Source organism: Pavona decussata, unplaced genomic scaffold, assembly GCF_977016875.1.
Source record: "Pavona decussata unplaced genomic scaffold, jaPavDecu1.1 SCAFFOLD_260, whole genome shotgun sequence".
NCBI lineage: Eukaryota > Metazoa > Cnidaria > Anthozoa > Scleractinia > Agariciidae > Pavona > Pavona decussata.
In genome coordinates, this window is record NW_028145663.1 from 272501 (window position 1) to 294018 (window position 21518).

Sequence of the window (21518 nt, forward strand, 5' to 3'; positions counted from 1 at the left end):
GATTTTTTTCGGTATTGCCAATACACACACACACTCACACTCAAGAACAAGAAAGAGAACCCTACTACAGAGATCTCTTTACCGAGGACTCCAGCAGGAGACCAAAATACACCGTACCAACAAGGGTTGGACAGGTGCAAGTGAGATATATGTCTGACTTTCTGCAATGGAGGATGTGAACGCGAAGTGCTGCAGCTCTCCCCTACTCTCACGGTTTCAGTACTTTCAAAAAGGTTCCGATTGCCTCCCGAACCGTGATCTTCGCAAATCTTTGCGATTCTTCGGAACATCGTTTGGTCGTTTTCGAAGTCATGGCCGTGCGAACCTCAAGAAAACATTGCGGATTTGAGGAGGATAGCCGCAGCTGGTATGTACAACACGAGAATTAACTTATTGGTTATTGGTGAACTTATACGGCCACTGTGAATGGGATTTGGACATGAGAAACTGGCCCGGGGGGGGGGGGGGGGGTACTCCCATATATGGGCTATATAGGTATGTGCCACGGAATGGAGTATGGTTTTTGAGGTTCTCGGTCCTTACATAAGGTATCTCTTTTTACTTTTTTGTTACGGTATTCCTGGTGTGGTCCTTAGATAGGGTAGCTAAATTGTATTATCTAATAATGGAGTGTGAAAACGCCCGCCTAACAGGGTGTCATTTTCCGGGTTTGAGCCTTAAAAAGGGTATCAGTTTTCGCCTTCGCAGTCCTTTAATAGGGTTAGGGTTCAAGAAACTTCGCGGTACACCCCTATCCAAAATTCGCGGTAGTACCCCCCCCCCCCCCCCCCCCTTGGAAACTGGGTTTAAATAGCAAATAGGTGCTGACTTTTTAAAGTGTTTAAATTCCCCATCCACTCTCCTCCCCTCATGCCCCTCCTTGGAATTAGATAACCCTACTTTGGGGTAAGGTTCGTATATTTTCTGGAACAGCTCATTAAACCAAAACAGTACTCAGATCTACTCACCATTCTGAGCAAATGCTATTTGCTGTCTCAAGGCAAACACCATCAGAGCTGCAAGACACAAATAACATAAATTAGTTCAGTACAATTTAAATGGTTTGTTGCATATAGTCTTTGTAATATAATGACACATTTCAATTGATTACACGTTCAATAACTTAATTACAAAAAAAAATGAATGAATGAGTGATGATGATGTATTTTCCCCAAATGAAACCAAAATAGCTCATTCTCGACTATAAGGATAGTTATGATGGTACTTTGAAAATCCAGAGTGTAAAAAAAAAAAAAAATAGGTAGCAGTCTCAAAATCGCGTTTTCTGAGCTTTATACAGTTTCAGTCTCGGATTTTGATAAATTCTTCCTTCGGCAAGTGTCGTGTTAACTGTTCTATATACCCTTTTTTTGTATGGGTATGGCCAAGATCATACTTTGCCTACCAAGTTGCTTTCCATAGAAGCACTACATGCACTTTGTTGGCCATCACTATAGTAAAACGCAGATGGTTACGTTTTTGTGTTTAAATATTTTAATGGCCTGATAGACTTTTATTTTAATACAAAGAAAATTAGTGACATTCATTCATACAGTGCTCGCAGCAAATACAGTTTCTATTCACTGCGAGCCAAAAGTGATTATGACAAGTACCGCATATTATTAACATTACACATAGTTGTTAAATACAGATATAATGAAAAAATTATTATAAACTGTTTCTTTCTGATACAAGTAAATTTGTTGTAACTTTCTTTCTCTTTTGTACATGTATTAAAACAAATATTGTTTCTGAGAAATGAAAGATTTCACCATGGTTTTATTATATTTAGTCTTCGATCTGCTAAAAACCTCAGCACATAAAATTGTTACTGCCAAGTTTAAATTTCTCCATCCTTTTTTTTTTCTCATTCTGTTTATCTCAGTATATCTCAATTTAATTTTTGCCATGATGACCCGATCCACTATCTTTTCAGTGTCATCTGATCCAGAGGTCCAATGCAATGGGTTAGTTTTTGACAACGCCACTAAAATACAAATACTCCACCGGAGCAGTAGACATTCAAATTAATACAACATACCGTGTGAGCTCTCATCTGCGAAAAGCGGAAAATTGTACCTGCGTGGGTATAATTATTCTGCTCTGATCATCTTTCAATTCGAGTGACTATGGGTATTGTTTCAAGACAAGTGTTGTTTGGCGGATGAGAAACATGATAGATTTCTCATCGCATACAACAGATTACCACTGTGAAATACGTTCAGTTATATTCGTTATACGAGCCTTTAGTTTTTACATTTAGCTTAATGTTTACAAAGATTATGTTCTTAGCATCATTATTGGCAAACTTGTACCTCAATCAAACCGATTTACCCTGATTTAAGCCAACAGAATTTCAGCTTCCTGTTGTACATGTAATTCAAATTCAAGTGTACTGAACGCCGTTACAGGATAAAAGTGTGAAATAATTCATAACCTGTTACAGCTTGTGTCACGAAGATCTAGATCTGTAACATCCGAGTAGCGTATACGTAGCATTGTTTGTCTGATTGAATCTTAAGGCACAAGATAGATTTAATCATTACTTTTCGCTGAATACAACAGGTTACCGCTTTGAACTCGTAATTAAAGAACATGTTCTTCAAGCTGGCAAACATGTATCTCTAGCAAACTCATTTCCCCAGATTTAAGCCAACAGTATTTTAGTTTCTCAATGTAATTCAAATTCGTGCGTAATGAAGTTAATTTCGATGGTATTTAAGTTGGCTAAATATTAAGTGTACTTTATTCACTTAACACGCCGATACAGTATAAATTAATAAGCTGATAGCTCGTGTCACGAAGATCTGTGGCATCCGTAACAAAAATGCAGTGCTTAAAACCTTGTGATAAAAAAATTTTAATAGTCAACTTACCAAAAACCGTCTGGCCTGTTTTAAGTTCCATGCCGATTAATTTGACAATGTCGAGGAAAAAGCGAGCACTTATACAAACAAAGCGAGGAGAGGAGCTGGGTACAAATCTATTATTAGAAATTAACCAGTGTTTTATTTTAGAATATGACTATATAAAAATGACTGTTCTATTCTATTCCTCTCTCGCAATTTTTGGACGTCAATTACAAGCGTCTTTGTGATGAAACTGAAACTGAATCAATCTAAAACTTGCATTTTGTTAATTAACAAAAGGAAAACTGGTCATAGAATCAGCTGTCATCGAACATATTTCACTGCTTCGTCCGACATTTTACAGCTTTCAGTCTGTTGATTATTCAGGGGAATCCAAATGTTCGTTTTGGTGGAATATTTTTTTGAAGGGCCTTTATCGCCTCTGAGAAATTTGGGTTTAGTTGTAACGAAAAAAATAGAGTTCTTTCTGCCCAAAACGTCACCTCAAACTTTCCTAACACTGAGAATTAATCCCTTTTGTGCTAGGAAGGGAATTCAATAAACTGTGTCCAAACAGTTTTTGGCAGAGCTGAACAGCGCGGAAATTTCGGAACTTACTGAGATTTAGTTCCCTGTAATATCCTGCCATTTCAGTAAATTTTCTGCGAAGGCATTCAAACAGATGATGTTGATCATCTGAACTGTTAGCTTACACAAATTTTCCCTTGACCCGTAAAAATAATATGGGAATACAGGAGACCAGTTTCCGGAAAGCTGAACAGTGTAAAAATTTCGGAAATAAGATTAAGTTCCCCAAAATATTCTGCGATTTCAGTAAATTTGAAGCAAAAGCTTCCAAATAGGTCAAACTGTTAGCTTACACAAATTTGCACTTTACCCATAAATAATATCGGAATACAGGAGACCAGCCTTTTTTAAAAATACTTTAAAGTATTTTGCTTAAAAGCCGTTCTCGTCTCCCCTTATTAGTCTGAATCATAACCACAACTTTTAATAACTTAATTTCCAAGCACACAACAGGTTACCACTTTGAACTCACAGTTAAAGAATATGTTCTTCAAGGTAGCACTATTACTAGCAATAATGTATCTCTAGCAAACCTATTTCCCCTGATTTAAGCCAACAGTTTTTTAGCTTTGAAGTTAATTTCGATGGTATTGTTGGCTAAGTATTAAGTGTATTTTATACACTTAATACGCCACTTCAGGACGAATGAATAAGCTGATAGCTCGTGTCACGAAGATCTGCAGAAATACAGTGCTATAACCCTTGTGATAAAGAATTTTTAAAAGAGACAACTTACCAAAAATATTCCAGCCTGTTTTAAGTTCCATGCTGATAAAGTTGACAGTGTCGGGAGAAGACAGGGAAGCCTCGTAGCGAGGAGTAGAGCTGGGTACAAATCTATTTTAAGAAATTGACCAACATTTTATTTTAGAGAATGACTGTTCTATTTTCTTTCTCCCCCGGAATTTTTAGAATTTTCGAACGAATGGGAAAAAAAATGCCCCTGCGATGAAATCCAACATTGAAAATTTTAAAACTTTTGTTTCATTCATTTCTAGAAGGGAAAATGGTCATGGAATTATCAGCTGTGATCGACCGTCCGACTTTGTACAGCTTTTAGCATGTTGATTTTTCAGGGCCACTCAATTGTTCCTTTTGATAGAATATCTGTTTGAAATGCCTTTATCGCCTCTGAGAAATTTTGATTCAGTTATAAAGAATAGTTAGATTGCCTTCCCTAAAATGTTCTGCGATTTCAGTAAATTTTCAGCAAAGGCATCCAGGCAAAGCTGTTAGCTTATACAAATTTACCTTTCACCCACAAAGCTGATGAACTTGGCGGGAATACAGGAGAGAACCATTATTATATTTCAATTGTAAAATCTACATAATTCAAGCGTGAGGCTGCGAAGTGGTTAAATAAACTATCTATCTATCTATTATCTAACCATGCATACTTTGGGCGCGTTTGTTGTTGTTTTGGAATCGATCATCAATTAATGACGATTTATATGGAAGGCTGCAATAACGTTAGCTGCTAAGGGGATACAATTATGGCGTGTGGTTAATTCGTGTTTTTGGTGTCTGAAGGATTTTAAACTTGAATTGGATCGGTTAATTGTGAGGCTGTTGTTCACCGTCGCGATAACATAGAAACCGAGCCACCGGAAGCCTCAAACTCAAATGTGGAACAAAGAAACCAAATAGGTCTTACTGCACTTGCACGTCCGCTTGGATAAAGATGGTAGTGCCTTTGAATGCCAGAGCCAATTTAACATGCACGTATAAAGGCAATTGTAAACTGATGCGGAACTGTGCAAAACCATATGTGAATATGGTGAGCACACTTTGGCTTTCTCTGTGGCCAAAACTTAGGTTGACGATTTTCTATTTAATTTTCAACATATTTTACCAAAAGAATTATGGCTTTTGACTTTTTTGATATTCATGATTGGTACGATACCAGAATCTTTTAGCTGAGCCCAGCTAAGGAAACGCAAATAAGATTTTCACAAGTTGGAGTTCTGAATTATCACACTTATTCCGGGACTTATTATAATAACTACTGACTTCGACTTCTATCGCTGAGCTTTGAGGATCCGAGTAAAACCATTTTTCTCCTCCACTGGCCTTGAACAGATTTTCTCAATTAAGACCTACAGACTCTAAATATCAAATATCCCACAACAGATAGGAAATTTCAGATTTCATTTTATTTTACCTAAATGTTCCCTTTGGTGAACTATTTTCAAAAATCACAATTAAAAGTTCCACCGCTCTTTCGTTTTCCTTAAATTAGAAAAGTTGAATTTACGGCTTTACGCCCGTCTCAGCCCCCCGGAAAAATTGGAAAATCGTGCATCTTTAGCGCGTTCGCACACAGCAACGAAAAATGAAGTCGTAAGTCATATTTTTAATGTGCTAATTCACCAGTTGAAAATAGCAACCTTCGAGGGTTAGATTTCGAATTGAAATTAAGGCCGATTTCAGAGGCCTATATCTGTCCTAGCTTATATTTTCTGGAGCAAAACTATAACTGTAGTCTAACCTTAATCCCTCCTTTTCACTCCCTCAAAGTGCCTTTTTTTGGCCTGCTAAAAGTGAAGCATCCAAAATAAAAAACGTGCAGTGTATTTTGACTAGTTCGATGGCTCGCTGTCACGATTACCGTCACGCATATCACATAACTAAAACAATCCATTCATCTAAAGTTAACGTTTTTTTGTTCTCAACGACAAATCTCGAAGGCAAGTATTTAATATTCCAGTTCCTTTGCAATACTACGTCATTATTTCAAATTTTGAAAGTAATAAATATTAGAAACCGATCCACCGTGGTATTCGATCTACATGATAAATTTTACCGACATATTTTAAGCGCCCGTCATAGCAGTTAATAGGGACTTTTAGATCGAACAACGCGGACGTCGTCCAACATGCCGCGTGGGGCCTGTGTCGAGGACGCCGTGTTCGTGGCGGGAAAAATAAGTTAAGATGGCGGGATTCAGCGACGCGGCTACTCACGGATAGAATAAAAAGAGTAGCGAAATTAATTTATTTCCGAACTATTAAACAGAAATCGATTATAGTAGTGTTTTCAGTGCAAATGGCGACTTTTAAGGGAACTCGCGAAATGTTGCTGGCCAGCTATGCCTCTAATACCGGTATCATTACAATTGAAGAATATGCTTTGCTTTTCGAAGAAATACAGCATAGTGCAGGTAAAGAACTCGAAATAAATTTGAACATACTGGGAAAATCTTCAAGGTAAAGGAAATAGTGTTATCGGGAACAACAGTGCTTTTATACAGCAAATCGTTATTTGTTTTTTAGCCGTAATTCACTGAACGAACAACGCAAGAATCTATCCACTGCGATTTGGAGTTTGAGGCCATGACCGAACTGACTTTGTTCAGAAATAGAAGTGAGCTTGACAGGAAAAGATAATAAAAAAAACATGACGAATGCAGCCGGGATTATAAATCGTTCGAAATATACAAAGAAAAAGTGCCAATTCACTGTGTTTTTGTAACTGAAATTTAAGTCGACATACTCACAGTTTGTTGACAACGTGAAATTGCCGTTCAGCGCGTTCGTTTTGAGCAAGGACGCGACTTGTTTATGTCACGGTCATGCGTGGTGGTGAGGGTAATCATTGTGGTATTTTTTACTTCCGGTCGGCCTGAGTCACGTCCGCGTTGTTGGATCTTAAAACTTCCTGTCAATTCTCATCAAATTAACTATTATACTCTTGGTATCTACAAATTTAAAAAAAATATATTTCAAAAGATATGTGACTCATCTTTAAGACATCTACTACCTTTCAGTTCTGTGTCGATTTATAAGGTTGAAACACAACAACAACCTATTCACATACCGCACAGGCAATCACGGGTTAAGTAAACGTATTCGAAAATACAAAAAAAAAAGTTTTGTACCCTACATGCTGTTATTAGTATTTGTTTTTATCTTGTCGATGACAGACGGCTCACCTCACTTTTTTAACTGCTTGACTGTATAAGATTATATTATAAAGCGACAAGATTATTTGCATTTCTGGTAAAGAATATACCATCCATAATCGAATCCTGAAGCCCGTAATTAAAGAAAAAAAAAAGAGACAGAACAAAAGAACAAAATGGAAGGTAATACATGGATTTTTTTTAACTCAAAAACTGTTTTTCAGTTAGGGTTTAGTTCACTGGTGGAAGGAAACTTCAGCGCAGTTTTAGTTGTTTTCCTACACCGACGCTACCGGAAGTCCTCTTTGTGTCACGCTAATCACAATTGGCATCAAATGAAAACGACCGTGCCATCATAGCGCCATCTACTAACTATGGTGCCACGTGCCGATTTTACCTACAAATAAGCATAACTGAGATCTTCAGCAGTGTAGAATGGGCTTCAGGAGTCATAAAATCGACCAAAGGAAACGAATACGTTCCTGTTTAGTGGTGAGACAATCAGCCACAGTATTCCTGTTCTATAATTAGTACCTTCAGGATACGATTATGGATGGTATATTCTTTACCAAAAATGCAAATAATCTTGTCGCTTTATAATTTCACCTTACAGTCAAGCAGTTAAGAAGGTGAGGTGAGCCGTCTGTCATTATCTTTTGGAATATTTTTTTTGATTTAGGTAGCAAGAGCATAATGTAGTTATTTGGTGAGATTTGACAGGAAGTTTGTATAATGCGTCATCAACTGTTATGACGGGTTAAAATACGTCGACAAAATTTATCATGTACACTCTGTTTTTTTTTTAAACCATTTTCATAAAAACATCAAGACTGAGATTAACCAAAATCTTAAGAACGTATTAAGAACATTCCTCAGGCTGAGAGTCGATTAAGAACGTTTTTATTTTGCCAATCTGTATATAAAAAAAGGTAACAAATGTAAATTAACCAAAATACTTAAGGGCACATTTTGTATAACATTAACAATGGTGACACACGTACACATCTCGCTGGCTTTGTCATAATCACTTTGATAAGTTTCCTGGTCACGTCCGCATTGATTTTACTGAAATCAAGAGAGGATGCTGAAACATGTAATTTAAGAACATCTTAAGAACGTTTTCAGCCTCAAATCGCTAAAAATTATACGAACGTTCAGCCTCAGCTCCAAAGTTAGACGTTCTTATAAAAAGTTAGACGTTCTTATAAAAATAATAATAATAATAATAATAATAATAATAATAATAATAATAATAATAATAATAATAATAATAATAATAATAAAACAGACTGCAGATCGAGTCCCACGGTGGATCGGTTTCTAATATTTATTACTTTCAAAATTTGAAATAATGACGTAGTATTGTAGAGGAACTGGAATATTAAATACTTGCCTTCGAGATTTGTCGCTGAGAACAAGAAAACGTTAACTTTAGATGAGTGGATTGTTTTAGTTATGTGATATGCGTGACGTTAATCGTGACAACAAGCCATCCAACTAGACAAAATACCCTGCACACTTTTACTCTGGATGCTTCACTTTCAGCGGGCCAAAAAGGCACTTTGAGGGAGTGAAAAGGAAGGATCAAGGTTAAAATTCACTTATAGTTTTGCTCCAGAAAACATATGCTAGGACAGATATAGGCCTCTGAAGTCGGCCCTAATTTCAATTCGAAATCTAACCCTCCAAGGTCGCTATCTTCAACTAGTGAATTAGCACATTAAAAATATAAGGTAAGGTAAGGTAAGGTAAGGTAAGGTAAGGTTTATTATATGACTTGCGACTTCATTTTTTAACACTTAACGAGAGATAATAGAAAGATTTACTTTCAGCCGAGATAGAAAAACGGGAGTAGTTCTCGTTGCTGTGTGCGAGCCTGCTTAAGATGCACGATTTTCCCATTTTTCCGGGGAGCTGAATCAAGCGTGAAGCCGTAAATTCAACTTTTCTAATTTTTAGAAAAAAGAAAGAGCGGTGGAGTTTTTAATTGTGATTTTTGAAAATAGTTCACCAAAGGGGACTTTTGCAGTAAACAAGTTTCTGATCAAGCTTTGTTGTATTAGAGCTATGAAATTTCCAGTTGGAAATCGTCTACAATATCACGTGCCAGCTCAAGTTGGCGAACCCGACGCCTTTTGGAAGCATGGGAAATCAACACGTGCAAAGATCCACTCAATTGCGAAGACGGCATGTACCTGCCCCAAGAGTACAGGGCCTTGACTTTATTGGACAAAAACTAACTCTCTAATATATTCCGTTTTAACTAGCAACTGCGCGATCTTAAATAAACTTGTCACTTTGCTTGTACTTTATTATTCCTGAAGAAGGCTTATGCAAGTAGCCGAAACGTTGGGACATTAAGATCTTTATAATACCTTTCGACCAGTGTAACATTTTATATTTATTAACATTGTAGTTAACTTGCAAAAATAATTGAGTTTAAACTTACCGAATATAGCAGAGGTTAGAACACACAGCAAGAATACCGCGGTGGCTTCGATGGGACAGTTTTTTCCGCGAAACACTTCTTTGCACGTACGTGCGCGCTCACCTTGGTGGACGAGTCTATGACGCATTTCCGTTTCCGGTACTTGACCCAAACATAAAAATCGAGTTTTTCGTGCCCAGGCCTCTAGAGGTTGAGTTTAGGTTGAGTTCTCTTAACGTCGAACGCAATAAAATTCCTTATACAAAGCAATGGATGCCTTGGATTTCGAGGGATTGACCAACAAGACGAACAGACAAGTCAATTAACAAAACGAAGTTTTGGCCAACGAAAGCCCCGCGGGGCGCGCAATGCATGCAGCTCGACGGAAAGTGTTTTAAGGGGATCTTGCTCGTCGCAACTAATTAATCTGAAATCTTCACCTGTATTCAAGGCACCATTTTTCATTAATGCGGTCCTCAGACCGTTTAGATAAAACAAAACCAGCAAAAACGAAGATCATTATATTAAAAGCGCTTTTTACTCACTTAACAACGAATAATTGCAGGACCATATCTTGCATTTTTGGAGAAAATTATGACAAATTTGTGAAATTCCGGAAACGACGCTTTACGCAAGCCCAATAAAGGGTGAACAATTGGAGAAGAATCTATCCCTGAAGCTATTACACAAAACGGAACACCAAGCAATTCTGCTCTTAAAAAGATGCCTGATATTGGCTGCGGTCACATCTACGACATAACTAAAGTTATGTGACGTCATACCTAACTGTAGTTAGTGCTTTCGGTCGACTTTGCGGTCACACCACGCATTTAACTACAGTTAGTTCTAATTAGCCTATGGATGACGTCAGAATTAAAAGAGGTTGGTGACGGCCCTTATTGTTGATCCGTGAAATTTCAACATGGTTGACCGACGTAAAGTGTGTCAAGTTTTTCTTCTTGTTTATTTTTTCCGAGCGGCAAACCGTCGGAGAAAAATGCGAAATAAGCTGGGAATTTTAACGGATGCTCGCAGCAAATACATGGACGGCTGCACAAACGCTTGAAGGCTACACGTGTTGCTACCCTGTTGTAAGAAATTTTTTGTTTGTTTTTGGTTTTTGGTTTTCCCCTCGCTTCACGATTGGTTTTTATTTTGCATATTTATCTATGCTCACCTCGCACGTGTGAAAAGAATTGTCACATTCTGATTGGTTGTTTGTTTGTAAACTTAAGACTAACCCATGAACCCTGCTTGGGTATAACTTAAGGTAGTCCGTATTGTTTTGGATCACCGAGGCGTAAATTTTCTAACTATAGTTAGAGCGAACAGAGAAGCAGTCACATTACTGAAATAGCTAACTATAGTTATCCCCGTCTTAACTATAGTTAGTAGGGAACTTAAACAACGACGACGGCAACGGCAACGAAAACGTCACTTGAAAATATAACTTCGCGTTACTTCTATTACTTCGTGATTATTCCAAATGATGCACCTTCTACAATGTGGCCGAAGTATCCGGGAACTAAATTGATAGGAACAGCGTTCTAGTAAGGAAGGAAAATGAAAAATTCACCGTCGTGTGCTCACGTTCTCCAACCCTGAATTTGGTCATTTCACGTTGTTCTCTTGCTGATGCCGGCAAAGAAATATACAAAAACATATAACGCACGTGCAAAGCGATTGTTTTTGCTCATTAAACCTATTGTTTTGTGGCGTTCTCGTTGCCGTTGCCGTCGTCGTTGCTTAAGTTCCCTAGTAGCCCAGATGTGACCGCAGCCATTGCAATATTGCCGGGTGATAGAAGTGCATTTTCAGAAGTTATTTTGGGCGAAAATAATTTTGCTTAAAGGAATATTGAGATTACCTTTTTAAATGAAAATGTTGTTTTTCTTTCCTGGAGAGCTCGTCAGTTTGAGGCCGTTGGCGTAAAAACAGCTATTTACACATCACATACCATATCGGACTTAAACAAAGAACTTTAATAAAGAAGAACTACTAGGTACTTGACTTAATATGTAATTCTGCTCTCCAAACAGTTAAAGATTATCGGCTTTTCTGTTCAAGGCTTTATACAAGGAAAATTGGTCGGAGTAACTCCTCAAACAAACAAAGCTGCTTGCATAACACAGAGCAGGTTGAGTTTAAACAAAGAAATCCCGCCTGATTACCGTTTTGGATCATGATTTTATTTTTCCTTTGTTTGGCGAACCATCTGGGGCCGGTAGCGGCGTTCTTGAGCAAAGAGAGCTACCCACACAATCCTTATCATGCCTGGTTTAAACAATGATACACCTTGAAGGCGTTTGCTCCGATCATCTCTGTCTGGGTTTCAAAAATTGGCCGCATTATTTTTCCCTCTCATTGTTTAGTGTATTCTCTGCTAATTTCAACCTGAAGTCAAAACAAAGGACAAAAAGAAATTATTATAGGGATCTACATCGAGCTGAATTCAAAATTGATGCAATGGTGCCGGGTTACAGCTTAATCCTTCTTTTGCCTGAAGATCATGATCACTTTTAATTGTCATTTTTCAGCGAAGATCCGAGAGGAAGGGGGCATCTACAAACATATGGATAGGGGGGGGGGGGGGGGGGGTTAAGGGGGGTTAATTTCTAAAGAAACTGCGGTGCTGCGTCGGTGAGGATTACAAACGAGTGTTTGGTTTATCAACAGATTTGATGAAATTTGATGAAATTTACCTGCATCCTTAAAAATGATTTTTAATTATACCTGTTGCTACTCAGCAGTTTTCATTGCTAGTAATGTGGTAGCCACGTAGGAAAATTTTAAAACAGCTTGATCTTTTGTTTTAGTAATTACAATTTTCTAACATACTTTTTTTTAGTAAAAATAACCTACCTTGCAATTATTTATTTGTCTTTACTTTATAGTCCCCCTTTTGTCTTTTGGCCCCCATCCGTGTGTTCTAAAATGACCGATGAGAGGCGGCAAATTCTAATTAACATCACATCTGCCGACTATATATATTTTACTGCGTTGAGAGGTTGCTGGAGTTAGAAGCGAAAGTCTGGAGCTTTGCACTATTTTCCTTCGTGGAGACGAATAGCGAGAGATCTCCGAAATGAAATTTCTGCAGCGTATCGTTCTGTTTCTAGCCTTTGTGATCCTCGGTTATGTTGAAGCAGACAGCGAAGGTTATTGGCAAGAAAAGGTCGCCCAAGAATCGCTACATGTCGAAAACAAAGATCTAGAGGAGCTTTTCGACAGCAGGGTAAGATCATATTTAATGACTGCTTTATGATTCATGAAGCCAACTATCTTCCGTTCTCCTTTTGTTTGTTGACCTGTTCTATGCGCCATTATAAAGTGCCGATCTTTTTAAATCTATCGCTGAAACCTTCCTTGACAATTGTGAAGAAAAAATTGAACCAATAATCTTTTATGCCCTTTGCAGTCTTGCTTAGGATTGCTAACTATAGTTTTAGTAGCGTTTAATTGGATTACTCAGATAAGTTCATTTTTCACATTATGTGAACCTTTGTGTTTTCTTAAGAGGAGACCCTTTTTTTTCGTCATTGATTGATTAAGAATCGTGGTAGCCAAAAACCAATAACAGTTTTAAAAGCAAAAAGGCACAACGACTGAACTGGTTCAAGGACGGGCCAATTTATTTTGAATTTGTTCGAGTACGCAGGGTAGCAAAAAGTTTACAATGTCTTCCACCCGTTAAATGTCTTCACGATCGGGTGAAAAGACGACGGATAGTTAAGAAAAATGAAACAAATGCTATAGATTTCTGGAACCCAATTCTCCCGAAATTATTACATTGGAAGAAAAATTTAAGGAAAGCTGTAAACTATGAACTTTTTGACTTATTTCTGCCTAATTTGAACTGTTTTGAAGCGCATATTTCACAATCGCATCCCCCTAAAAACCAAATGTACAACCTGAAGGTTGTAAAACCTTTGAACTAAAATGACAAAGTGACAAGTTGTATTTTCCTTGAGATTCTAGGGGGAAAATGTGGAAATAACTAAAATAATCCCGTAAAAAAATTGGTTCTTTATTTACTTGAAAACTCTCTTACAGATTTTTTTTGTTTAAGGACGGTGCCTACTATTGTTACTGCGCATACGTTCTGCGCATCTCGAGATACTCGGGTTTCCTATGGGTGGTTCCAACTAAGATAGGAATATTTTTGCGCGGCTTAAAACTATACGGAGAAAGCAGAACTTAACAAATGCTTTTGGTATCTCAAAAGAAAATTGGGGGTAACCATGCATTTTTCAGAAATAATTAAGCTTCAAGTTAGGAAAAAATCCCATACATTGCTTTATATTTTGGCGCTTTTTAGAGGTATTATAGCTTAGTTATCTCTGAAAAATGCATGGTTACCCCCAATTTTCTTTTTGGATTCCAATAGCCCTTGCTAAGATCTGCTTTTCCCGCATAGTCATAAACCGCACAAAAATACTTCGGTATTAGTAGGCACCGTCCTTAATTTCGCCCACAAGTTATCTATCGTTGTGAAGTGTCTGACTAAATTTCGAGCTAATCGACGTTATTTTAAAGTGCTTTGCGTTACCATTGCTATGGTAATAGTTGCCGCTTGGAAACCAGCGAAAGAATGAAACTTGATCATATCTTGAAAAGGTTGTGTAGAATAAGGGAAATCAAAGCATGCCTTGTATGCGAAATTTTGATTTGAAAAGATGTTCATGCCAAAATCTCTTTCAAATGAGTGTTGATGTCCATGTCGTAGGAATTACCTTATGATTTCTGAAAAGAATCTTGGAGCGCCATCTCGGATTTTTCAATTTCTTCGAAACCCCAGAAACGCCAAGGTGTTATAAAACTTGAACAGATATCTCAAAGAAAATCAAAATTTCAAACCGGTGCCTGTCAAAATAGGATGTCATGGAAACGTCAAAATCCATGAAGGACATTTCGTGCCAAGTAAATTTGTAGAAAGTCACGACATTTGGCGGCTTTTTCTTGAGTAATAAAATAGCTACAAATGCTGAATTCGCTGCAGCCGCTTTCTCAATCTTATCCGCTGCACGATAAGGTGGTTAATAATTTTAATTTTAATTTTTATTTAATAGACTGTCTTGAAAGATGGTTCAAGACAAATTCATCCCTCCGAATTTCCTCGTCCCACACAATGGCCGCGCACAACAGAATCACCCCTCGCAACAGGTTGGCCTCGCCCAACAGGATGGCCTCGTCCTACAGGGTGGCCCAAACCAACACGATGGTCTCGTCCCACAGGTTCGCCCCGTCCTGCAGGGTGGCCCCGTCCCACAGGATGGCCTTACCCAACAGGATGGCCTCGTCCCACAGGTTCGCCCAATCCTGCAGGGTGGCTCCGTCCCACGGGATGGCCTTACCCAACAGGATGGCCTCGTCCTACAGGGTGGCCAAAACCAACAGGATGGCTTCGTCCCACAGGTTGGCCTCGTCCTACAGGTGGGCCTCGTCCTACAGGGTGGCCTCGCCCAACAGAATGGCCTTATCCCACAGGTTGGCCCCGTCTGACAGGTTGGCCTCGTCCAACAGGTTGGCCCCGTCCCACAGGATGGCCTCGTCCTACAGGGCGGCCCCATCCCACAGGATGTCCTCGTCCTACAGGGCGGCCTCGCCCAACAGGATGGCCTCGTCCCACAGGTTGGCCCCGTCCGACAGGTTGGCCTCGTCCCACAGGTTGGCCCCGTCCGACAGGTTGGCCTCTTCCAACAGGACGGCCTCGTCCCACAGGTTGGCCCCGTCCTACAGGTTGGCCTCGTGCTACAGGGTGGCCCGAACCAACAGGATGGCCTTGTCCCACAGGTTGGTCTCGCCCAACAAAATGGCCTCGTCCCACCGGTTGGCCTCGTCCTACAGGGTGGATCAAACCAACAGGTTCACCCCGTCCGACAGGTTGGCCTCGTCCCACAGGTTGGCCTCGCCCAACAGAATGGCCTCGTCCTACAGGATGGCCCAAATCAACAGGGTGGCCTCGTCCTACAGGTTGGCCCCGCTCCACAGGATGGCCCCGTCCCACAGGTTGGCCCCGCCCCACAGAATGGCCCCGTCCCACAGGATGGCCTCGCTTTACAGGATGGCCTCGTCCAACGGGATGGCCCCGATCTACAGGGTGGCCCAAACCAACAGGATGGCCTCGTCCCAGTGGACGGTCTCATCCTACTGGGTGGCCTAGACCAACAGGATGGCCCCGCCCTACGGAATGGGCTATGGAAAAGAATGGCTTTATGCCACAAGATGCTCCTTTCCAGAAGGATAGCCCCTTCCTACTGGATGGCCTCACCCCGCTGGATAGCGTTATCCAACAGGACTGACTGAGCCCTCGAACATTGTTGGCTCGACCTGACTCAGGACTGCTCTTAAGTACCCCTGTCGGTCTAAGCCTCGAGAACCATTGGTTTAGTAATTTTTGTCCGTAGAATTAACTTTGAATAGTCGGTGTAGAGAAATAAAATGGTGAAAAGTTTTATTTGTTTTTAAGATTTTTTTCGGAGTAATTCAAATCTTACCTCTGCCATTTTGCGTTAATCTTCGATTCCAAACCTTCCTTTTTTCTTGCCACAGTCATTTTAAAATGCCAAATCGTATTCCTACTAAGCAAACCATGCTTATTGCCAAGCAGGGCGCTGAAAAGAATTGGCAGTGAAACGCCCACTCAGCTCTTGAGCGACAGCGCTTGAGAACACCCACTGTTAAAAAAAATAACGGCAAAAAAAGTATGAAGTCTGATGCAAAAAGGAGCTAGCTGCAAGAGAACGGTAAAACATTTCATTTTTTTCTGAACAGAACATTTCAATAAGTTATTGAAGCTGTAGCTAATAAAGAATGGTTTTTAGATACAACATCAGAAACGATTTTATTTGAAATAAATCTCGCTTCTTCAAAACGCGTCCCTTTTCATGTCGGCGCATGAGAATAAAAATGTTCATTCCCAACGACCTATAGCAGCTGAAAGCCTCGTTTGACTATGTATAGAACAACTTCATCTCTCTCACCTGCTTAAGTTTTGTTCTGACCTTTTTTTACCTTTTTTAGTTAGAGATGAAAGTAGTCAGTACGGTCAGAACGCGGTTGGTCACTCTTAGCACCAGTCAGGGTTTCAAAACAGTGAGCTACAAGAATTCGAAATGAAGACAGTTTATTATTAATTGCTGGCTCTTAAGCTTATCAACAGATTTATAGCAATTACGGACGACATCATTCAGCTCTCTTACAAATGTTCCCAGGCTATCCACAGTAGCACTATTATTGTCAATTTTGGACAGCATTTCTCAAGCGAATCTGGAGTCGCTTTCTTCACAGCTCGATGCTAATCTCTGGAGAACGGATAAAACTTCCGTTACCTCAAAAGGTTCAGCTTCTTTGAACATCGCATCTTCCAAAACTTGATCATCTACATCGTCTTTGAGACTGAGGATCATTTCAGGATTTGCAGATCTTCTAGCTGGCCCGGATCTTCCCGCCGTGGTGAGCTGCCATCTTTGTTTTCGAATGCATTCTCTTCTCTCTGTCCAGACTCTCTCCACATCACACATCGCCCAAGAGAGCGCGCGTTTCACCGCCCATTGTTTTCTGCGCCCTGTTGCCAAGTCGCGCCGATTGAGCAACTTCAGCCTTCGGGCTGCCATGTATTGATTATTAAACTATCTATCATTATCATTATCATCATCATAATTCTGTCGAGTGTTGAGCGTTGTCAAGATTATCATAATTATTCTTTATAACGCGTTGATAACATTTCAGAAAAGAATAACACCTTGTGTTGAATTGGCCTGGGAGTGTTCAATTTGAGGTTCTAGGGACAAGTAACAAAAATAGAGCTTATTTTCTCTGACCCTAAATTATTCCTCGGTACGTTACGATTACATTAGTGTCGCTACAGGGACCTTTGATTTTACTGGAGAGAACAAAACTGTTGGATACGAAAATAAAGTGATCACTTTTGTTTCCTTGATTAGCCTAAATGATTCCCTTCAAATGGAATTCATGAAAATTACAATTCCTCAATTTATTTCCACTGACCGTGCACGGCTTGGGTTACGTCTGCGTTTCAGTAGGCGGACGTTTATTCTACCACTCTTTTATTTTAAATCAACCGGTTTTTTTTTTTTTTTTTTTTTTTGCTTTTATACTTTCACTTATTTATAGGCCGTTAATATACATATTTAAAAGCGGAGCACCACAATTATTAAATGAAAAATAATTATTTTTAATGACATATAAGTCCAGTTGGCAGTTGGCCATGCAAGTTCCTACTAAACAAACGCGGACGGAAGCACAGGCTTAACATGTGCGTGCCATTCACATTAGTTGTCCTTTGGTGCTGGGTACGGTGGACGTTAGACAGCAGTGACGTTATTATCAATCGATAGGTTACCATATTTCCTTACCCTTGGTGCTCTGCACGCGCGCAGCTATAATGTTTCCAACTTCAAAAAACCGTTTGCAGCTTTAAATTTTATTTTTTATATTGCCGGGGGTTTTCTTTAGATTTCCGGAAAATTGTGAGGGAAAGCTTATTAGAGGAAAGAATTAAGCAATCTGGAAACGACCTTTTTTTGGTGGTGGTAGATACTGTAACCCTTTTCATTTCCAGAACAATTTTCAAAAAGGTGTTATCACCTGTTTCCGATAAACCTGTTTGCAAACATCTTTTTCATGTGTTCCTTTCTCAACTTTTCTAGCACTAAGGCTGGTGAAAATAGCCAAAAGTGGACGCAATTTTTACATATTTCCATTCAGACAATTCTTTTATCAGAGGGCTAGCCAGCGCCGTGGAATTCAAATGAGTAAACCACCGATATTCAAAGATAAATCTGTTTTAGGGAAATAGCTAAAACTATTTTTCTTGGACAGGACCCAGTTTCTAACCCCTAACTCCCACTCCCCTTCTCCTTGCGCTCGATTGACCGTATTCCGAAATAAGAATAAGCGGGATAGCTGCTAGATTTCTCTCAATAATAAGTCAGAAATTTAGAAAAACATTTCTGCAAACATTCGCTAATACAAGCTAATTCAAGAGACATTTTGTACTCAAGTAACTCTAAAAGCCTCTTTTGAGGGATTTCCTGTAATCATTGAATGCATCCTTATTCTGGAATAGTGTCATGCAATCGAACTCACCCTTAGTCTCCAAGGCGCATCAGATAAGTAATGTCCTTACGTGTCTTGAGTAACCCGCTGTTTTAAAACGGATTTGTTAAGGAAAAATCATCATACCATCTTGGTACCTTGCCGTATGGAAAAAGAACTTGCATTTAATCGTTATTAATTTTTAATTGATGTAAAAGCATGTACCTGTAAGTAACAGGAAAACAGTTAAATCCTGCTATTCAGTGAAAAGAAGACTCTTTTGATTGATGTTCATTTCGCAATTCGCAATTCAATTTGTACGAAATTATCATCATAGGCTGGTGGGTATTCTAACGTTTCAAAGATTTCTGCTCTTTATTTTATAATTTGTATACAAATATCTTAATTGTAAAATTTTATTTTAGATTTGTTGGAGGGTTTGGGAAGTTAATTTATGAAAAAAAAATGTTATTGAGGGGACGTTTTGCATAAAAGAGAAACCAAAACAAGTATTATTAATGCTTGGCTGCTTACAAAAATGATGTTTTCTTTCAAATAAAAAAAGAAATTTAATGTTTTTATTTTCAGGTGTTTCGTAAAATGAAGGGTACAGAAACAAGCCAAGTATCATCTTATGAGTTACCTTGGATGATTGTATAGGGCGGAGAGAGGCTGCTTATTCTGGGAAATTCGGTCACAATTTTCATTTTCATGGAGATTCGAAATAACCTGAGGTGTGCAAGTTATCTTCTTATTAATCTAACAGTAGCTGATCTTGTACTTACATTAGCAATATCTTTGTATATCTGGGATGGTATTTCCCAATTGCGTGGCAGGCCTGTCAGTTTTGACATAGGTAAGGCAGCATTTGTTATCGATCTGTTGGCATCGACCGGGTCGCTTCTGTCACTATCTTTGATCTCACTGGTGAGAATGTTTGCCATTTTGTGGCCATTTCGCCATCGCATGTTGGAAGCATGGCATTACTTCACTTCTATTAGCGTTTTGTGGTCGCCGCTATCGCAAATGTTGCCGTTACCAGTTATCTATTTTTTAGGAGGGACCCTAGTTATGCGACCATTGGCTTCTCCGCGATTTATTTCTGTCCTTGTCACCGCTGCTTCCTACCTGGCAATATGGATCGCCACGAAACGTACTGATAAAAATAACGTAACAACCAGGTCCATAGCACAGAACAAAAAACTCGCCATCGTCACAATTCTTTCTCTGATTACATGGCTGCCAGTAGGTATAAGTTTTGCCTTCCCAAATGACCTAATGGATCTCAATTCACTGTTCACAGAGATAGCAACAGCCCTGCAATATGCCAATTCTTTTGTCAACCCAGTTGTGTACTGCTTCAGAATGACTGAGTTCCAGAAAACCTTGAAGAAACTTTGCTGTTGTTGTTATTTGCGGACGAGACCTTCACCGAGGGATAGTCAAGTATGGGCCACACATGGAATATCCCTGACAACTTTCAAAAGAACTTCTACCTCTGACATGTCTTGTGTTTAATGCTTAATTCTAATTTTATTCAGATTCAAACTTTCAGATTTGGGTGTACGCTAACTTTAGTTCATTCATAATTTTAATTTGCTCGTTCCCTTAAGTACACTTTAATTTCAAAAGATCTCTTTTAGCTTTCACAGTAGAGCAGCGTGTGTGGAAGTAAAGAGGGAACCAGAATGGTTCGCGTTTTAACCCTTTTCGCCTTAACAGTGATCAGCATCAAATTTCCTCTTATAATATCAATGCTTATTTAACCCTTGAGGTCATGATAATTTATGGATGTGATCAACCAAGGTAAAATTTCTTGATATTTCAATAACTTCTTCCCAGTACTTTCATAAGAAAACTATGAGGACAAGAAAGGGGAATTTGGTCTTTGATATTAGGGGTTAAAGGGTCAAAGGATAACGTCCACTCTGGGGCTAAGTTGGTTCTTCCAGGGTGATCTAAATACACATGAGGGTGTTTTGATATGGACGAAACACTCTTGTGTTTGATATATTACTTCCATGTTCTGAGAAATTTATTAAAGAGGCCGAATTTGTTTTGTTTTGTTTTGATTTTTTGTTGTTGTTGTTGTTGTTTTTTCGAGGTGTTCCAACCTCTGACGAAATACGAAACAGGAGTTGTTAATATAATCTCTGGCAAGAAACGTCTGAATCAAAAGCAGAACATGCATCCAATGGATCTTTGTTGTGTGACTTCATAGTTTTATTTAGAAACCTTTCAAATGAGTACTTGTGAAAAGCATGATTACCGACCAGCGGAAATTATCATTGCAAAGTTATCTAGAACGAAAAATAAGCCAATTTTACAGTTTGCCGCCTAGTAACATGGCCTTTGAGTGAAAAGGAGGCTGGACTTGAATTTGGTATCACTTTTCATGTGAAAATTATTTTGTACTTACTTGCATCTTACTTTTCAAGGCATCAGTCGCCAGCACTCATTTAAGAACTTCGTAGATTCTGAAAATACATTTTTAAAATAGTACTAGTGTTTTAATGCTTTTACTGCTTGTTACTTGGATGTTGTGCTTATTATTATTATTCGTGTGGTTTATTTGCTTATTTTAATATGCATGGATCTTGATGTCCAACGAGATCGCACATAAAAAGCAGTCGTGTTTAGGATTTCTGATCCAAAACATAAGTATAGTTTAGTGCTTACTTGTCTGTGTCTT

General features: G+C 38.9%; 3 protein-coding genes across 12 annotated transcripts in view; 2 read left to right on the plus strand and 1 right to left on the minus strand.

The window, feature by feature from the left end:
• The window catches only part of LOC146456113 (bone morphogenetic protein 1-like), a 26215-nt gene extending 16116 nt beyond the window's left edge, over positions 1–10099 (minus strand). The window contains exons 1-4 of one of the 8 annotated variants that reach the window (XM_085093491.1): positions 9788–10095; positions 4689–4711; positions 4174–4274; positions 969–1016 (exon numbers count right to left, since the gene is read on the minus strand). In XM_085093491.1, the coding sequence (XP_084949617.1) occupies positions 969–1016; positions 4174–4204 (79 nt within the window). In that variant the 5' untranslated portion in view covers positions 4205–4274; positions 4689–4711; positions 9788–10095. Of the gene's footprint in view, positions 1–968; positions 1017–4173; positions 4275–4609; positions 4712–6933; positions 7007–9787 lie in introns of those variants that run through there. The other 7 variants (XM_085093489.1, XM_085093493.1, XM_085093490.1 and 4 more) reach the window with 7 other exon arrangements.
• LOC146456102 (coiled-coil and C2 domain-containing protein 2A-like) overlaps positions 1–21518 on the plus strand; it is a 266183-nt gene that overhangs the window by 215874 nt on the left and 28791 nt on the right. The gene's annotated exons all lie outside the window — the stretch shown is intronic.
• Positions 7631–16223, plus strand: LOC146456114 (uncharacterized). 3 transcript variants are annotated; one of them, XM_085093497.1, is made up of 3 exons: positions 7631–7830; positions 14836–15001; positions 15668–16223. In XM_085093497.1, exons 2-3 carry the CDS (start codon positions 14849–14851, stop codon positions 16070–16072), a joined length of 558 nt encoding a protein of 185 aa, XP_084949623.1. In that variant the 5' UTR covers positions 7631–7830; positions 14836–14848; the 3' UTR covers positions 16073–16223. The 3 variants fall into 3 exon arrangements, with proteins under 3 accessions (XP_084949623.1, XP_084949624.1, XP_084949622.1); XM_085093498.1 differs by lacking the exon at positions 7631–7830 and adding an exon at positions 12463–13001; XM_085093496.1 differs by lacking the exon at positions 7631–7830 and adding an exon at positions 12463–13001 and having other exon boundaries at positions 14836–16223.

Coding starts and splice junctions, on each gene's coding strand:
- LOC146456114 (XM_085093496.1), top strand. CDS start 12,852: ATGAAATTTCTGCAGCGTATCGTTCTGTTTCTAGCCTTTGTGATCCTC. Junction 13,002..14,835: donor AGGAGCTTTTCGACAGCAGG/GTAAGATCATAT, acceptor TTTATTTAATAG/ACTGTCTTGAAAGATGGTTC.